At 35.8% G+C, this 17,166-nt stretch overlaps 1 protein-coding gene across 1 annotated transcript; it reads left to right on the forward strand.

Moving 5' to 3' along the window:
• Positions 1-1,399: 1,399 nt before the first annotated feature.
• LOC120184592 (cytochrome P450 78A7-like) lies at positions 1,400-17,153 on the forward strand. The gene is made up of 3 exons (XM_039189013.1): positions 1,400-1,469; positions 15,513-16,447; positions 16,524-17,153. Exons 1-3 carry the CDS (start codon positions 1,400-1,402, stop codon positions 17,151-17,153), a joined length of 1,635 nt encoding a protein of 544 aa, XP_039044944.1.
• Positions 17,154-17,166: the final 13 nt, after the last annotated feature.

Below are 17,166 nucleotides of genomic sequence, written 5' to 3' on the forward strand. Positions count from 1 at the left end.
CCATCAGAAATAATAGGTACTGACATTAATAGTTCCCCAGTGGACATAAGTGACATAATAGGGCAATGATAACATATTGTCTGAGAAAATAATGGAAGGTGCGCCCCCAAGAACGCGCTTTCACCACTTTGTCAAGTCCCCTCGGAAATAATAGGTACTGACATGAATAGTTCTCCAGGGGACATGAGTGACATAATAGGGCAATGATAACATATTCTCTGACAAAATAATGGAATGCGCGCCCCCAGGAACGCGCTTTCACCACTTTGGGTACTGACATAAATAGTGCCCCCGAAGGACATGGGTGACATAATAGGGCAATGATAACATATTATCTGACAAAATAATGGAAGGCACGCCCCTAGGAACGCGTCTTCACGTGAATAGTACCCCAGTTATAGACACTATTATATGCAACGTATTATGGACTTTCAAAACAAACTTCAGTTCACAAGCTTTCATATTCACAAACTCAAAATTTCTTAAAAATTTCTCTGAAAATGAGTCATCTTTTTGCTGTTGTTTTATATGATGGAGAAATTAAGGAAGCTAAAGACGGGGTTGTTTTTTAGTCAGATCATTATATCCCCTTAAACTTGAAGAGAAACATCACTCTTGAGGAGTTAATCATAAAATTTTTGTTAAAGATTCGTGTAGCTGGCCGGAGAAGACTATCTTTACTTCAGTATAGATTTCCTACTGAACTTTTTCCACTCACGTATACATCATTTCAGCTTTCCAACGATGATGATGTTTCTATGATGGTTGATGCTCATATGGGGAGTTCATAATCTCTTATTGAAATTTATGCCAATTTTATTGAGGTTCGTGCTTCTCGTGGTCTCTCATATTTCTCTCACTTTGGCATTGCATATCAAGCTGATCAAGTTGATAGCCCGATGCAACTGATCTGTAAAGATTTCACATAATTAATAGAGGATCCAAGGCCAGATGTTATGCGATCAAGTTCAATAGGAAGACATTCATCAATAACTGCTTATGATCTCAACCCACGTGGCTTTACCAATAATCCATATGGAAACATCTCTTCTACTTCAAGGGGCGACATTCATCTGCTAATGTTTTTGACTTACATATGGAAATGTCATCAAGATGGCAGTCTATTCACATCCCACATGATACAATGGCCTCAAGTTCAAGGGGAGGACACGTAAGCGAGAATTTATTTGACCTCAACATTGGATTATCGGAGGAACCCTCATCTCCACCAGAAGAACCTCTTCGGGAGCCAGGTGTAGATGGTGCTGAAACAGGATTATTCATTGAACCTGACTCACCACAGTTTAACGTACATTCTGATGATGATGAGGATGACGTTCTGATAAATACAACACCGACCGAACTTCTTGCACATATGTATGGGGTTGATTATGACGCAATGTACGAGCCTAAATTTCCGAATCTTCCTGATGTTGGCAACTATGGACTTCAGTCACCAGTCAACGACGGTGATTTACATATTAGAATGGAGTTCGCATCGAAAGAGAAAGCAATGATGGCAATAAAGAGTTACAATATTTGTAACTCAGTTTAGTCCCGAGTTGATCGATCTACCACGGAGAAATATGTATGTACTGCGTCCAACGTGACAACGGATGTCAATGGATGGCCTATGTATCAAAGAGGAAGAGGAAGAATAAATTATGGGAACTAACCAGATACAACGGTCCTCATACGTGTTGTGGAAGAGGTATAAACCAAGATCATCCCAACTTGGACTCCAACATTATTTGCCAAGCAATCATGCCCATTATGAAGCAAAGCTCTCATATAGATGTTGCAGTGTTGATTTATGCTATACAGTTACAATATGGGTACACTGTCTCCTATAAAAAACTTGGTTGGCAAAACAAAATTCCATTTGCAAACTTCATGGCGAATGAGATTACTCTTACAACAAGCTGCCCAGTTGGTTTCATGTTGTGCAAAGACTCAATCCCGGGACAATTGTTGAGTTTAAAACTCAACATCATTACGTGAATGATCAAATGGTTCGCGATCGCTGCCAATTATACCGTGTCTTTTGGACTTACCCTCAGTGTATTAATGTAGTCAAGTACTGTAAACCAGTTGTCCAAATTGATGGTATTTTCTTATATGGGAAATACAAGCAAGTTTTATTATTGGATGTGGTCCAAGATGGAAACCGCAATATTCTTCCTGTTGCGTTTGCCCTCGTTCAAGGAGAAGACACTGAGTCTTGGGCTTTTTTCCTTAAAAAATTACGTTTACATGTTGTCACCAAGGAACGAGTATGCATTATTTCAAACCGAAGAGCCGAGATAAAAGTAGCAATGGAGTCTTTGGGTACAATGTATAGACCTCCACATGTTCAACATCGTTATTGTGTCTGTCATATTACTACAAACTATTACAGAAAATACAAGAAGAACGATGAACGTCAGTTAGTCGTGCGGATGGGTATGTTACTTTTTCCCAATTTTTCTATCATTTTCGTATTACTTATTTATACTTCATATTAACTATTACATATTCCTAATGGCTTAGGTTACGAACTCTTACCTCAAAGGTTTGAGTCTATGCTACAAGAGTTGTTTGGCAAAAATAAGAAGGGGTGCGAGTACATTATAGACATCGGCAAAGAAATGTGGACAAATACGTATGACAGGGGGTATCGCTATGGTCATATGACAACCAACTTGGCTGAAGCAATAAATTCAACCTTAAAGGGGGCTCGTCATTTACCAGTCACGGCGTTGGTCAAAACGACTTATTTTCGTTTGGGTCAACTCTTTGCAAAGCTCAGTGGACAAGCTCTTACTTGGATGCAAAAAGGTCATATTTACTACCCAAGACTAGTAGCTGATTTACAGAAAAAAATGGTTGCATCAAATGGGATGTTGGTTACAAATTTTTCTCGCACCCGTGAATTATTTCGTGTAACCGAAATGCCACGTCCGCTGCAAGGGATTGAAGCTAACTCTTTCAGAATTAATCCGCAAGAGAGGTGGTACGATTGTGGTTTCTTTCAAGCACTCAAATATCTATGCTCTCATGTCATTGCAGCTTGCTCACATTCGCATTTGGACTACAAAAATTATGTTGATCCCGTATACTAACTTTCACAAGTATTCAAGGTCTATGAATTTGACTTTTCGCCCATAAGAAACGAAAGAGACTCAGATGAGATTCAAACTTGGCTTACAATTGTACCAGATCTATTACTATTGATGGACTCAAGTCATCCAAAATCTACTAGAATACATTGTGATATGGATATTCGAGAGAAGTCAACAGAACAAAAACGATGTGGGTATTGTAGAAACATCGGGCACAATAGAAAAAAAATGTCCAACTATGTTATCATCACATAACCGTTAACCCTTATGTAGTTAATATTCTATTTAAATGAATGTTTTTGTTTCTAGTATTTAAATGTAATTGCATTTTCTATAATTTCTCAATGTATGTACACCTAAATACTTTTTTTAAAATTTTTTATTTAAAAATTATTTTATGATATTTATTTAATATAATAATTAATATTATTTATTATAAAAAATTAATTATTAATTTAAAATATTATAATAATTCCACCTTCTAAGTAGATAAAAAATATTAAATTAAACAAATTAAAAGTTATAAAAAATTATGTATACGATAACACATTTCATATTCTGATTGGAGGATTAAATTTATTAAATTAAATTAATAGTAAGACTAAATTGATAAAATATGTAAGTATTGAAGATTAAATGTGTAATTATACTAATTTTATTAACTTATGCCTCAATATTTTCGTTAAATATTGATAACATGTGGCTAGATTGATAATACTTAAATAATTAAGTGATAAAATTAATTAATAGATAATCAAAATAAAAAAATAATAGATATATAACCATACGTGTAATATTATAATTTCATACATTTTTCCTATAACTACAATAAGATCAAAGGTGGTTTTCATCTATTGTTTCATCTATTAATGTCTAGTGGAATGGGTGAATGTCAAAGTCCCTGAAACATATAACACTAGAACCTAAATTCATTCCACCTTTAACACACATTTAAAAAATACATTCGATAATTCTTAAATTATAACCGAAACACTTTACATAATATAATAATAATTTATAATAACAATAAAAATAAAATCTTTATTATTAAAAAATATCAGTGTGGCATCCACACACGTGAGATCTCAATTAGCATAAACCCAAATAAAACACGTTTTCGGAGATGTGCCTTTATGTCACTTCAACTAAAAAGGAAATTATTTCGAAAAATATTAATAAAAAAGGTGTCAATACACCTTTTCGTCCTACTAGGATTCAAACTCCTAAAAATAGGATAGAATTTTGCTAGGATTTGAACTCCTAAAAATATGATAGAGTTCTACTATGATTTAAACTCCTAAAGATAGGATCCACAAGAACTATAAATAGCAATTGTAACTCACTATTGTAAGACACGATTTACAGACAGGAGTTACACAAAAGGAACGCCAGAAAAAAATGAGCAAAGAAAAAGTGATTTCGAGGCTATTGTAAACGATTCGAAGTAATAAAGGTGAAAGCTTTTTTTATCTTTTGTTTGTTTCTCTTTACTCTTCACTTGCATGCGTTGTTAATCGTGTTTTCCTTGGAGAACCCCAAAGACAAATGTTTTAGCCGATGACCCAGAGGGAGTTTTTTCGAAACTTTGATTTCAGATCTACGCTCCCTGGAGGCTATTTCGCAAAAACAAATTATATTTTTAGAATGAGAGTACGAAAATCTATCAAAAAATGAAAACTTTTTTATTTTTGCCGGTTTTAATCTTCAATGTTTTTTGACATTTACCCACTTAATTTACATTCCTTTCATTTTAATCCTTAATTAGTTTTTTATATATATACATACTTGCTAATTTTATTTTTAATTTATCACTTTTTTAATTTTTCTCTATTTATATACGTTATTACCAATATATATTTATTTTCTTTGCATTTTTATTATTACTATTATATTATTATTTTTTACTATTATATTTCCTTTTATTCTACTTATTTAATTATATAGGTATATTTTTTATATTTTATTGTTATTATTTTTTTACTTTCTCTTTATTTTATTATTCTTGTATTACTTGTATTATTTTATATTATTTATTTTGTTATATATATATATATGCGTATGTTCTTTTTAAATATTTTAGTTTTTATACCTATTATTAATAGTATTTGATTTTTTTATTTTAAGTGCTATATTTTATAATATATATATATTTTCTATTAATTTTCTATATTTTTTATTATGATTTTTATTTTCTTTTTTTATCGATTAATTGTTGTATATACATTTTACTATTATATAATATATATATATATATAATATTCTACACAAGTTAAATTATATCTACCTACTTGTCCCCACCCTCATCATTTTTTCTTCCCGTCAATTATACTTCACAAAATCTTACTTTCTTCCCTTTCGGTGTGATTGTCTTTTTTAACTACTTATTATCATTATTAGTATTGTTACTATATATATATATTGTAATTATCTTTATTTGGTTTTTTTTACCATTATATGTGTATATGTTCTTTTGTCATTTAATTTATTAATTTATATATATTTACTTTTTTATTTATTTTATATATATATATATTATTCGTACTTTGTTATTATTATTTGTTTATTTATTTATTTATTTATTTTTTTTTTTTTTATATATTTATTATTTGTTTTTTTTACTTACTATTTATCTTTGCTTTCTTCATTTTATCATTTTACTTAATTTGTTTTCTTTTCTTTTCATTTTAATTTAATTAATTAATTAATTAATTTCCTACCATTTTATCTAACATGGCTTTTTTACTTTCTTAAGGGTACATTTTCAATCAATCAAATGTAAGTTTTTGGATCGTTATTTTACCTTTCAATTTAAACTTTCAACTTTCTTAATTAAAGACAATTGGAAATTACATAGTACCGAAAGAGTGGTTCAAGGGTGCTAATCCTTCCTTGACCGTAACCGACTCCCGGATCCGACATATCACTGGTAAGACGTAGATCAGGTAAGAAATAAGGTATCCGATCAACCCACTTTTCGTAAAGTAAATGATCGGTGGTGACTCCCAATCCACATTTTTCAAGTCGAAACCCAATTCCGGGGCCCAACCGAAAAACGGTTACGACAGTTTGGTGACTCCACTGGGGACACATGTAAGTGAGTCAGGCTAAGGTAATTTCCAGTTTTCTTTTTAATGAAAATGGTAAGTTTAAATTTTAAGGTAACATTTTGATCCTTATTACTTACTTTTGATTATATTTTCGAGTAAATAGTTGTACTGACCGTTTTTAATGATTTCAGCCCTTAAAGATTTTTCATCCAAAGGCTCTATACCCGAGCTCCGAACCCGTTTTAAGTGGGGGTGAAAGCGACGCCTTCGTGTGAATTTATTCATCGTATGGGCCTAGCAAGTAACCTTCGGGATTCATATACCTTATGCCTTCGTATGAATTTATTCTCCGTATGGGCATAAGGGAATGTTTCCTCTCGAGTTTAACTTAGTCCACACAAGCCTGTGATGGGTTTAGGACTAAGGGTCTGGTAAGCCCAAGGGGGCACTGGACCCCGGAGACTACAAGGAGTTAGGGCCCACCCCAAAACCTCGTTTTAAACCCTAGGATGCTGAAATTATTTTCTGCTTTACTTTCTGTTCAAAACATGTGAACTAGAAATTTATGCGGTTAGGACTTGTTCAAAATCAACTTTCGGGATAGAGATCATGTACGGGTAGGAATAATAAGCATGTGGGGTAGATATCATGTGGGGTAGGACTTTTATTTTCATGATTGCTTTGATTATTATCTTTACCTTACTAACTCTTTTCATTTTTTTTCCTCTCTTTTATTTTATTTCCATCATCTTCATCATTCAAAAGAGGTGTTGATCCACCAAAAAAAATGTGTTCGTTAACCATAAATAATCTGCATTAGTGGACAAAGGTGTTGTAATACAGGAGATTAAAAACCCAGAGGTACGACTATGGTCCGAGAAGACTCAGAAAGAAAAGGGAGACAATCTTCAAGGACGTTATGTGTCAGAGCTTGTTAGCTATGCCTCTATCAGCCTAAAATAGAACAATGTGCAAGAACTTCGAGACATCTGGGACAGTTGGAAGAATGATCGAAAATAGAAGTTCAGTCAGCGGTATGGTGACATTGCACTTTTGCTTCATGTTAAAACCGGTGAGCCCTTAATTAGAGCCTTGGTTCAATTCTGGAACCCGGGATACAGTTACTTCACTTTTAACCAAGAGGACAAGGTACCTACCATCGAGGAGTATACTACACTATTGCACTGTGAAAGCATTAAACTGGAGCGAGCCTACATCAAACACATCAAGAGTCAGCCTTTCAAGAACATACTGGCTAAGATTGCAGGAGTTGATGAAAAGTGGGTGACTTACCAACTCCGAAACAAAGGTAACGGGTAAGGAATTCAGTGGATCCACATAAGGAAACTAATGAATGACTACCCTGATGAATGGAAGACTATAAACCTTTTTTGCACTAGGTCTGTATGACTTGATCATCTTTCCGAAGATTTTGGGATGCATTGACGCAGCCGTGGTGGAACTGTTTGAGCAACTTCCGAAACGAGTCAACCCAGCACCAACCATCTTAGCCGAGACCTTTCGGCCTCTCAGCCATTGCCGAAGAACTGACGGAGGTAGATTCATTGGATGTGTTTAGCTCCTTCAAGTCTGGATTCACAACCACTTCTGGAAGACTAATTGGGTTGCCTACCGCTGATTTAGCACTACGTATTCACCTTTGAGAGAGTTCATCACCATAAAATGGCATGAAGGAACTTCAAAAGAGAAGTGGATGAAAGTCTTCACTCATCTATCAAGACCAAGATATTACTTGGAGATCCCCCTGGTTGTTCCTCAGTGACGCTCTTTTCCAATGTGGGGACTCTGACACTATGACCTTACCTGAACTTTGGGATGCAGTTGGGTATGCTCCATTGTTAGCACTTAGACATTATGGGGCACGTCAGTTTGTCCCAGCAACATGCGGACTAGCTAAATTAATGTTTGAGTATCACGGTGACAACTATAAGAAGATGATCAAGGAAGCAGTCGATTCATGGAAGAAAGTATTCCGGATGGATGTGGTAGCTGCCAGAAACATGCTTGCTCTGGACTATGTGGAGTGGCGAAGATTGAGGGAAAATGACAATATTTCGGTGCCAGACTGTGAGGACACTCGGACTATGGAAGAACATCTCAGGCCTGTCCCTTCCGGACTGGAGATAGCCAAGGCAGAGTTTGAAGCTGTGAATAGCGAGCTGAAGTAGAGGATTAAGGAACTTGAAACTGAACGTTATCAATGGAAACTTGAGGCCGACTCACAGAAAGATAAAGCAGACAAACTAGAAAGAGAACATAAAAGAGTCCATTTTGAGCTTGAAGACTTGATAAAGGGGTATCAAGATACGGTCAAGGATAACTCCAAGTTGAAGGTGTCTTATGAGTACTAGAAAGATGAAGCTCACAGCTTGAAAAGAAAGTTCGAGGGGCCTGATGAGAGAGCCTGGAAAGAAGATAAAAAACTGCCCAGAGATGCTTAGTAGACAGCCAGCATCAAAACCAACGCTTGAAAATCCAGATGGCTGATCTGAGAGAAAAACATGAGAGATGGAAAAACAATAGCTGAGTTAGAAACTATTGAAGATGGGTTCAAGAAGAATGCAAGCGAGCTTCAGATAGTGCCCTTTGACGGAGGTTTACAGTGGCGTTTTCGTTGGGAGTAAGCACAACAAAGGGTGAAGGCCAGAGACGCAGTCATCCGAAACTTCCTGGATCAAGTACAGAAGACAGATCGCCATCTACACGGCCTGGCAAGGGAAGCTGGAGTGGTCCAACAAGGCATACAACCAGTGACAGATGAAAACAGAAGACTTGTTAACCTGCTGGCAGCTGTTCGGGGTCTAGAGGATTTAGTCCGAATGTACCTTTGATTGTTTTTATGTCTCTTACAAGATAAAACATTTTTGTCGAAATAAGGATTATTTATAATAATGGACACTTTCTGGATCAATGTCTCGAACATTTCAGTATTTTTTTCATTTTGCGTGCATCTACATTTCATTTTTAAGCATTTTCATAAACATGAAATTTCTTCATGGAGGATTTGATGAAGTGGTTTTAACCACATGACACCACATGGAAGCAATATTGTAACATCAAAAGAAAAAAATTGAAAACAATACAGTGGGAGCCTGATCAGCTGATTGTAGGACAAAGCCTGCCAGAATGATCTAAGAAAAGAATCCCCATATCCTAAGGGCTACGATGTTGAAGCTGTTAGTTGTTACCACATAAGAAGCCCCAAACATTCCTCTGAAAACTGTAAGGCATTTGCCAAAAAATGGGGCAAGGCATATACCATTTGCACTTAGAGGGTTGTTTTGTTTGAACACGTCTTTGATCTTTCATGTTTTCTTAATCTTTTAAATGATTGAATTTATGCTGCTTTCTAAGGTGGAGTAATTGAACAAATTTTAATCTTTAGTTCTTCGAATATTAAATGAATTAATGATTCTTTTAATTCTTCAAGAATTATAGATTTTTGACATATGGAAAGATTGGACCTTTCTTACCCTGTCTCAAACCCCAGAATAAAATACCTTGATTCTTTGCCCAAAATAACTTGTGGTCATTACCAAAAGATGAAATTTTGACATTACCTCATTTTGAAATTCTTGAACATTGCCTTTATCTTTTTGATACACTCATACCTTTCTTGAGTCAATAAGATCACTGTCTTTTTAGAAAAAATAACCTTTCTTACCATTAAAACCCAAGGCATTGAGTTGTTCATTTTAACATGAGCATTTTTCTAAAGAACCAACTTGGGGCATCTCGCGGGGAGCCTGAACATTGAGACATCTAGGAAAAAAGAAGAAGAATTCATTCAAAATAATTCTATCATACATTAATTACACTATTTTCATGTGAATAGAATTAATCTTGAAAATCTATCCCCTGGGGATACCTCTTCTGTGAAGATTTATATGTACGAAATGATGAACGGCTTTCTTTCTTTATCCCTTCACAATAGGAGAAAAAATATCCCTTGTGTCCCTTTGAGCCTGTAGTATTTTTCTGATTAAACCCTAACCAATTATCACCCTCCACACTGGGGGGAAAGGTGGAAGAAATATGCTCACATGAGCGAAGACATGATTGAGAGATACCAAAAGGTGAACAAATGCCAAGTACGAAGATTCAATCAGAACAAAAAGGGCAAAATAAAAAAGAAATGAAGCAAAAAGAAGAAAACAAAAAAAAGAACAAAATAAAAAAGAAAAAGTGACAAAAAAACACATGCGAAGATTCCCTAAAGACAATTGGTACATCAAGCTTCAAACTATGAGATTGACCAAGCACAATCATTCCCGAATCACTGAATTACTTCACTCGAAGATCATAGAGCATCAAGAGAGAGAAACATTTTGAGCAAGATTGAAGGCATCAGAATGAATTGATCCTTGGTTCAACACCTTGAAACACTTGTTTGGGCCTATTTTTTTCTTCATAACCATGAACCTGACCTACATTACGTGCCTTAAAAGTCCCTTCTAATCATACATGGATTTCTAAACAGAAGAGAAATCTTCAGATTTCATCCCTCCCATCAGGATTAATCTTTGTTTGCAAAAAAACAATGTAATGCATGGTAGAGAAAATAACAAGGGGGGTTCAATACGTAAATCCTGAATAACGTCTTGAAACCAAATGAGGATTCGAGTTGAAAACCTGAAAAGGGGCTCGAATAAAAATTGTGCAACTGAGGCGATCACACAAATTCCTTGATAAGGCATCGCACAATCCAAATGTGACTATGAAAGCTGGGAGTCGGAGAACACTTCCAGTAGAGGAGCATGCAAGTTACCCCATCAAACCTTTGAGCATCAAATACCAAACCTTTGAGCATCAAATGCCAAACCTTTGACCAAACACAATAACCTGAGACCTTTTTATCATTTCTTTACTTAACCATTTCCCAAAGATAGCTTTGATCTTGGCACGTGTTAAATAGCTATAATTTATCGAAGGATTAACATTGTAATTAAACATTTGATATCTAATGAACTCTTTTATGATTCGTCTCAATTTTAAAACCGTGAAAGAGACAATATTTTCAAAACTTTGATTAAACATTTTTCGAAACTCTTTATTGATATTTTCAGAACTTTGAAAAAATAGAAAGAAAAACATTTTTTTCAAACAATACATTCTCTCTAGAGTGGATTGGTAAATGACATGTGACTCTTAGACACAAAACTCATGCTCAGAATCAATGCTGAAGCAAGAAATGAGGAACATTTGGGGCATCTTTGAAGATTCAACATCAAATATTGGGGCATTTTTGGATATTGGGGTATCATTTGGGGATTCAACATCCTAATGCAAATTATCAGACCTTTTTCAGGAGATAAAATATAACCAATTCATGTTACATGCATCTTATGAATACATTTTAAAGCATCATATTTATCATTTTCCACATACATAATTTTTTGCAGCTTTTAGAGTCAAGTTTCAACTTCAAGACGAAGGATACTCGATTCAAAAGCACCTTTAAAGATTCATGTTGGTTGCTTAACTCAGCAGCAAGAAGCAACACTTCGACCAACTCCACAGATTGAAAGTTTCTCTCGAAACAACACAATTTGTTCGAGAGTGGATTTCAACTTCACGACGAAGGATATCTATCTCGAAGCCAAACTTCACAATAAAGGGGTCTCCACGGTTTCAATTTCACGGCGAAGAGAATTGTGTCCACCCGCAACATACAATACTTGGATTTCAACTTCACGACGAAGGATATTCAAGTCAAGGCTCAACTTCACAACGAAGTGGCCATCCGTGATTTCAACTCCACGACGGAGGATATCGTGCCACTCGAGACAACACAAGTTCAACTTCACAACGAAGGGACGGCTTGTTGTCAACAAACAACTTCCCAATTTTAGAGCCAATTTCAACTTCACAGCGAATGATATTGGACTCCAGACAACGCAAGTTCAACTTCACGACGAAGGGACCGCTGGTTTTCAACAAACAACTTCTCAATTTCAGAACCAATTTCAACTTCACAACGAAGGATATTGGACTCCAGACAACGCAAGTTCAACTTCACGACGAAGGGACCGCTGGTTTTCAACAAACAACTTCCCAATTTCAGAGCCAATTTTAACTTCACAGTGAAGGATATTGGAATCAAGACAACGCAAGTTCAACTTCATGACGAAGGGACCGCTGGTTGTCAATAAACAACTTCCCAATTTCAGAGCCAATTTCAACTTTTCAGCAAAGGATATTGTACTCCAGATAACGCAAGTTCAACTTCACGACGAAGGGACCGCTGGTTGTCAACAAATAATTTCCCAATTTCGGAGCCAATTTCAACTTCACAGCGAAGGATATTGGACTCCAGACAATGCAAGTTCAACTTCACGACGAAGGGACCACTGGTTGTCAACAAACAACTTCTCAATTTCAGATTCAATTTCAACTTCACAACGAAGGATATTGGACTCCAGACAATGCAAGTTCGACTTCACGACGAAGGGACCGCTGGTTGTTAACAAACAACTTCCCAATTTCAGAGCCAATTTCAACTTCACATCGAAGGATATTGGACTCGAGACAACGCAAGTTCAACTTCACGACGAAGGGACCGCTGGTTGTCAACAAACAATTTCCCAATTTCGGAGCCAATTTCAACTTCACAACAAAGGATATTGGACTCGAGACAACACAAGTTCAACTTCACAACGAAGGGACGGCTGGTTGTCAACAAACAATTTCCCGATTCCAGAGCCAATTTTAACTACACGACGGAGGATATTGGACTCGGAACAATGCTACTTACTTGGATTTCAACTTCACGACGAAGGATATCCAATTCCAGACTCAACTTCACGACGAAGGGGTCACCCGCGGTTTCAACTTCACGACGAAGGGAATCGTGCACACCAGCATCATCCATCTTTAGATTGGATTTCAAATTCACGACGAAGGATATCCAACTCAAAGAATGAGTATCTATCAACAAAGACCTTCGAGTTCGACTACGCTCAGCTCCAAGGCACATCATTTACAGCATAACTCAAGGCTAGAATGGTTATCTGCCATCAAAATTGTCGAGTTCGATTTCATTCAGCTCGATGACACATCAATCGCACTACTTTTCGGTTGCAGTCAAGGTTTTCAAGTCGAGAAGAGGACCTGGGTTAACCGTGCTTTAGTGACAAGCAACCATTTTCAAGCAAAAGCTATTTGTCAATGAAGATTTCTGAGTTCGATTCCGATCCAAGGTCTTTAAACCTAGAAGAAGACCGAAGGGCAACGAGAAGCCACGTGCTGATTCAAATTCCGAACTATGACTTCAATTTCATATCATTTCAAGATGAACTCGGCTTCACGACGGAGGAGTCATCCGTAACTCAATTCGACAGGGAGTTATTGAAACATCAGAGTCAATTTTCAACTCCACCGAACGAAAGTGTGTCTTTTAATCTTTGCCCTATCCCGTTACACGACTATGGGCAAAGAGGGGCAGCTGTCAACACACCTTTTCGTCCTACTAGGATTCAAACTTCTAAAAATAGGATAGAATTTTGCTAGGATTTAAACTCCTAAAAATATGATAGAGTTCTACTATGATTTAAACTCCTAAAGATAGGATCCACAAGCACTATAAATAGCCATTGTAACTCACTATTGTAAGACACGATTTACAGACAGGAGTTACACAAAGGAACGCCAGAAAATACGAGCAAAGAAAAAGTGATTCGAGGCTATTGTAAACGATTCGAAGTAATAAAGGTGAAAGCTTTTTTTATCTTTCGTTTGTTCTCTTTACTCTTCACTTGCATGCGTTGTTAATCGTGTTTCTTGGAGAACCCAAAGAAAAATATTTAGCCGATGACCCAGAGGGAGTTTTTTCGAAACTTTGATTTCAGATCTACGCTCTCTAGAGGCTATTTCGCAAAAACAAATTACATTGTAAAATGAGAGTACGAAAATCTATCAAAAAATGAAAACTTTTTATTTTGCCGGTTTTAATCTTCAATGTTTTTTGACATTTACCCACTTAATTACATTCCTTTCATTTTAATCCTTAATTAGTTTTTTTATATATATACATATTGCTAATTTTATTTTTAATTTATCACTTTTTTAATTTTTCTCTATTTATATACGTTATTACCAATATATATATATTTATTTTCTTTGCATTTTATTATTACTATTATATTTAGTTTTACTATTATATTTTCCTTTTATTCTACTTTTATATTATATATGTATATTTTTATATTTTATTATTATTTATTTTTTATTTCTCTTCTTTATTATATTGTATTATTACTTGTATTATTTTATATTATTTATTTTGTTATATATATATATACGTATGTTCTTTTTAAATATTTTAGTTTTATACATGTTATAATATATTTGATTTTTTATTTAAGTGCTATATTTTATAATATTATACATATATTTTTCTATTAATTTTTTATATTTTTATCATTTTTAGTTTCTTTTTTTATCGATATGTGTTGTTTATATACATTTTACTATTATTATTTATTAATATATATATATATATATTTATAAGTTAATTATATCTACCTACTTTGTCCCCACCCCTCATCATTTTCTTCCCGTCAATTATACTTCACCAAACCTTACTTCTTTTCTTCCCTTTTCGGTGTGATTGTTTTTTTAACTACTTATTATCATTATTAGTATTGTATATATATATATATTGTAATTATCTTTATTTGGTTTTTATCATTATATATGTATATGTTCTTTTCGTCATTAATTTATTAATTATATATATTACTTTTTTATTTATATATTATATATTATTCGTACTTTATTATTATTCTATTTGTTTATTTATTTCTTTTTCTTTTGTTTTTTATATTTTATTTTATTTTTTTACTTACTATTTTATCTTTACTTTCTTCATTTTATCATTTTACTTAATTTGGTTTCTTTTCTTTTCATTTTAATTTAATTAATTAATTAATTTCTTACCATTTTATCTAACATGGCTTTTTTACTTTCTTAAGTGTACATTTTCAATCAATCAAATGTAAATTTTGGATCGTTATTTTTACCTTTCAATTTAAACTTTCAACTTTCTTAATTAAAGACAATTGGAAATTACATAGTACCGAAAGGGCGGTTCAAATGTGTTAATCCTTCCTTGACTGTAACCGACTCTCGGATCCGACATATCACTGGTAAGACGTAGATCAGGTAAGAAATAAGGTATCCGATCAACCTACTTTTCGTAAAGTAAATAATCGGTGGCGACTCTCAATCCACATTTTTTAAGTCGGAACCCAATTTCGAGATCTAACCGAAATACGGTTATGACAAAAAGATTAAAAATAGATAACTGCGACGAAAAAGTGTAAGGTTAATCAAATCACTGCAGTAAGGTGTGTGTCAGTCGTCGATGGTTGTGTTTTGTTTTCCATCTTCATGGCATCTCTTTCAGTTGCCCTTCTTTCCTGGGCTTTTAATGTTGGTGGGACTGCATGGAGAAATGGAAGGAACCGAAAAGGTAGCCTTCCAATTTCTGGTCCTAGGGGTCTCCCTGTATTTGGTAGCCTATTTACATTGAGTCGTGGCTTGGCTCACCGTTCGCTTGCCGCCATGGCTTGGTCCGGAGCCAACACGCAGCTCATGGCTTTTAGCCTCGGTTCCACCCCTGTCGTTGTAACTTCCGATCACCATACTGCTCGAGAAATCTTAACCTCCCCTCACTTCGCCGACCGACCCATCAAACAGTCTGCTAAAAGCCTCATGTTCAGTCGAGCCATAGGATTCGCTCCCAATGGAACATATTGGAGGCTTTTGAGAGGGATAGCTTCCTCCCACCTCTTTGTACCAAAGCGCATTATGGCACACGAAACCGGTCGCCAACTAGACTGCGCCACCATGCTGCGCGACATATCAAACGAGCAGAAACTCAATGGATCTGTTTTCTTAAGAAGACATCTTCAGTTTGCTGCTTTGAACAATATCATGGGGAGTGTTTTTGGCAAAAGATATGACCAGGGAAAAGATGGTAAAGAATTGGAAGAGCTTAGGGATATGGTAGGAGAAGGGTTTGAACTCTTGGGGGCTTTTAACTGGTCTGATTATTTGCCATGGCTGAGTTACTTTTATGATCCCTTTCATATTAATCAACGTTGCTCGAAACTGATTCCCCGAGTTAGAAAACTGGTCAAAGGCATCATTGAACAACACCAACAAAGACTATGTGAGTCCAGATTGTTGTTTGATAATGCTGATTTTGTAGATGTCTTGCTCTCTCTCGACGGTGAAGAAAAACTCCAAGAAGATGACATGGTTGCCGTTTTATGGGTTAGTGATAGTGATTGTATATACTAATTTTATTTGCATGTTGAATACTGAGTTAACTTTGTGAATTTTGGTGCAGGAAATGATATTTAGAGGAACTGATACGACGGTTTTGTTAACGGAGTGGGTCATGGCTGAGCTGATATTATACCCGGAAGTACAAGACAAGCTGCATCTTGAAATTGACAGCGCTGTTGTGAAGAACAAAACCCTCACCGACGCCGACTTGGCAAAGTTACCTTACCTTCAGGCGGTTGTCAAAGAAACCCTCCGGTTCCATCCCCCAGGGCCCCTGCTTTCGTGGGCGAGGCTGTCCACGTCGGACGTCCAGCTCAGTAACGGGATGCTGATTCCCGCTAACACAACCGCCATGGTGAACATGTGGGCCATAACGCATGACCCGAACGTGTGGAATGACCCGCTGGAGTTCAAGCCCGAGAGGTTCTTGGAAGCCTACGTGGACGTCAGAGGCGGTGACCTGAGGCTCGCACCCTTTGGTGCTGGGCGCAGGGTTTGCCCTGGAAAGAACCTTGGGCTCGTCACAGTTAACCTGTGGGTTGCTAAGCTGGTGCAGCATTTCAAGTGGGTTCAGGATGTGGCTTCTCACCTGGTTGATTTGAGCGAAGTTCTCAAGCTCTCATGTGAGATGAAATTCCCTTTGCATGCTATTGCTGTGGAAAGAGCTGATACTTCTTCTCCATTACCATAGGGTTTCTCCTTTT

Source organism: Hibiscus syriacus, unplaced genomic scaffold, assembly GCF_006381635.1.
Source record: "Hibiscus syriacus cultivar Baekdansim isolate YM2019G1 unplaced genomic scaffold, ASM638163v2 tig00112925_pilon, whole genome shotgun sequence".
NCBI classification, from domain to species: Eukaryota; Viridiplantae; Streptophyta; class Magnoliopsida; order Malvales; family Malvaceae; genus Hibiscus; species Hibiscus syriacus.

Coding starts and splice junctions, on each gene's coding strand:
- LOC120184592 (XM_039189013.1), top strand. CDS start 1,400: ATGTACGAGCCTAAATTTCCGAATCTTCCTGATGTTGGCAACTATGGA. Junction 1,470..15,512: donor TCAGTCACCAGTCAACGACG/GTGATTTACATA, acceptor AAATCACTGCAG/TAAGGTGTGTGTCAGTCGTC. Junction 16,448..16,523: donor ACATGGTTGCCGTTTTATGG/GTTAGTGATAGT, acceptor ATTTTGGTGCAG/GAAATGATATTTAGAGGAAC.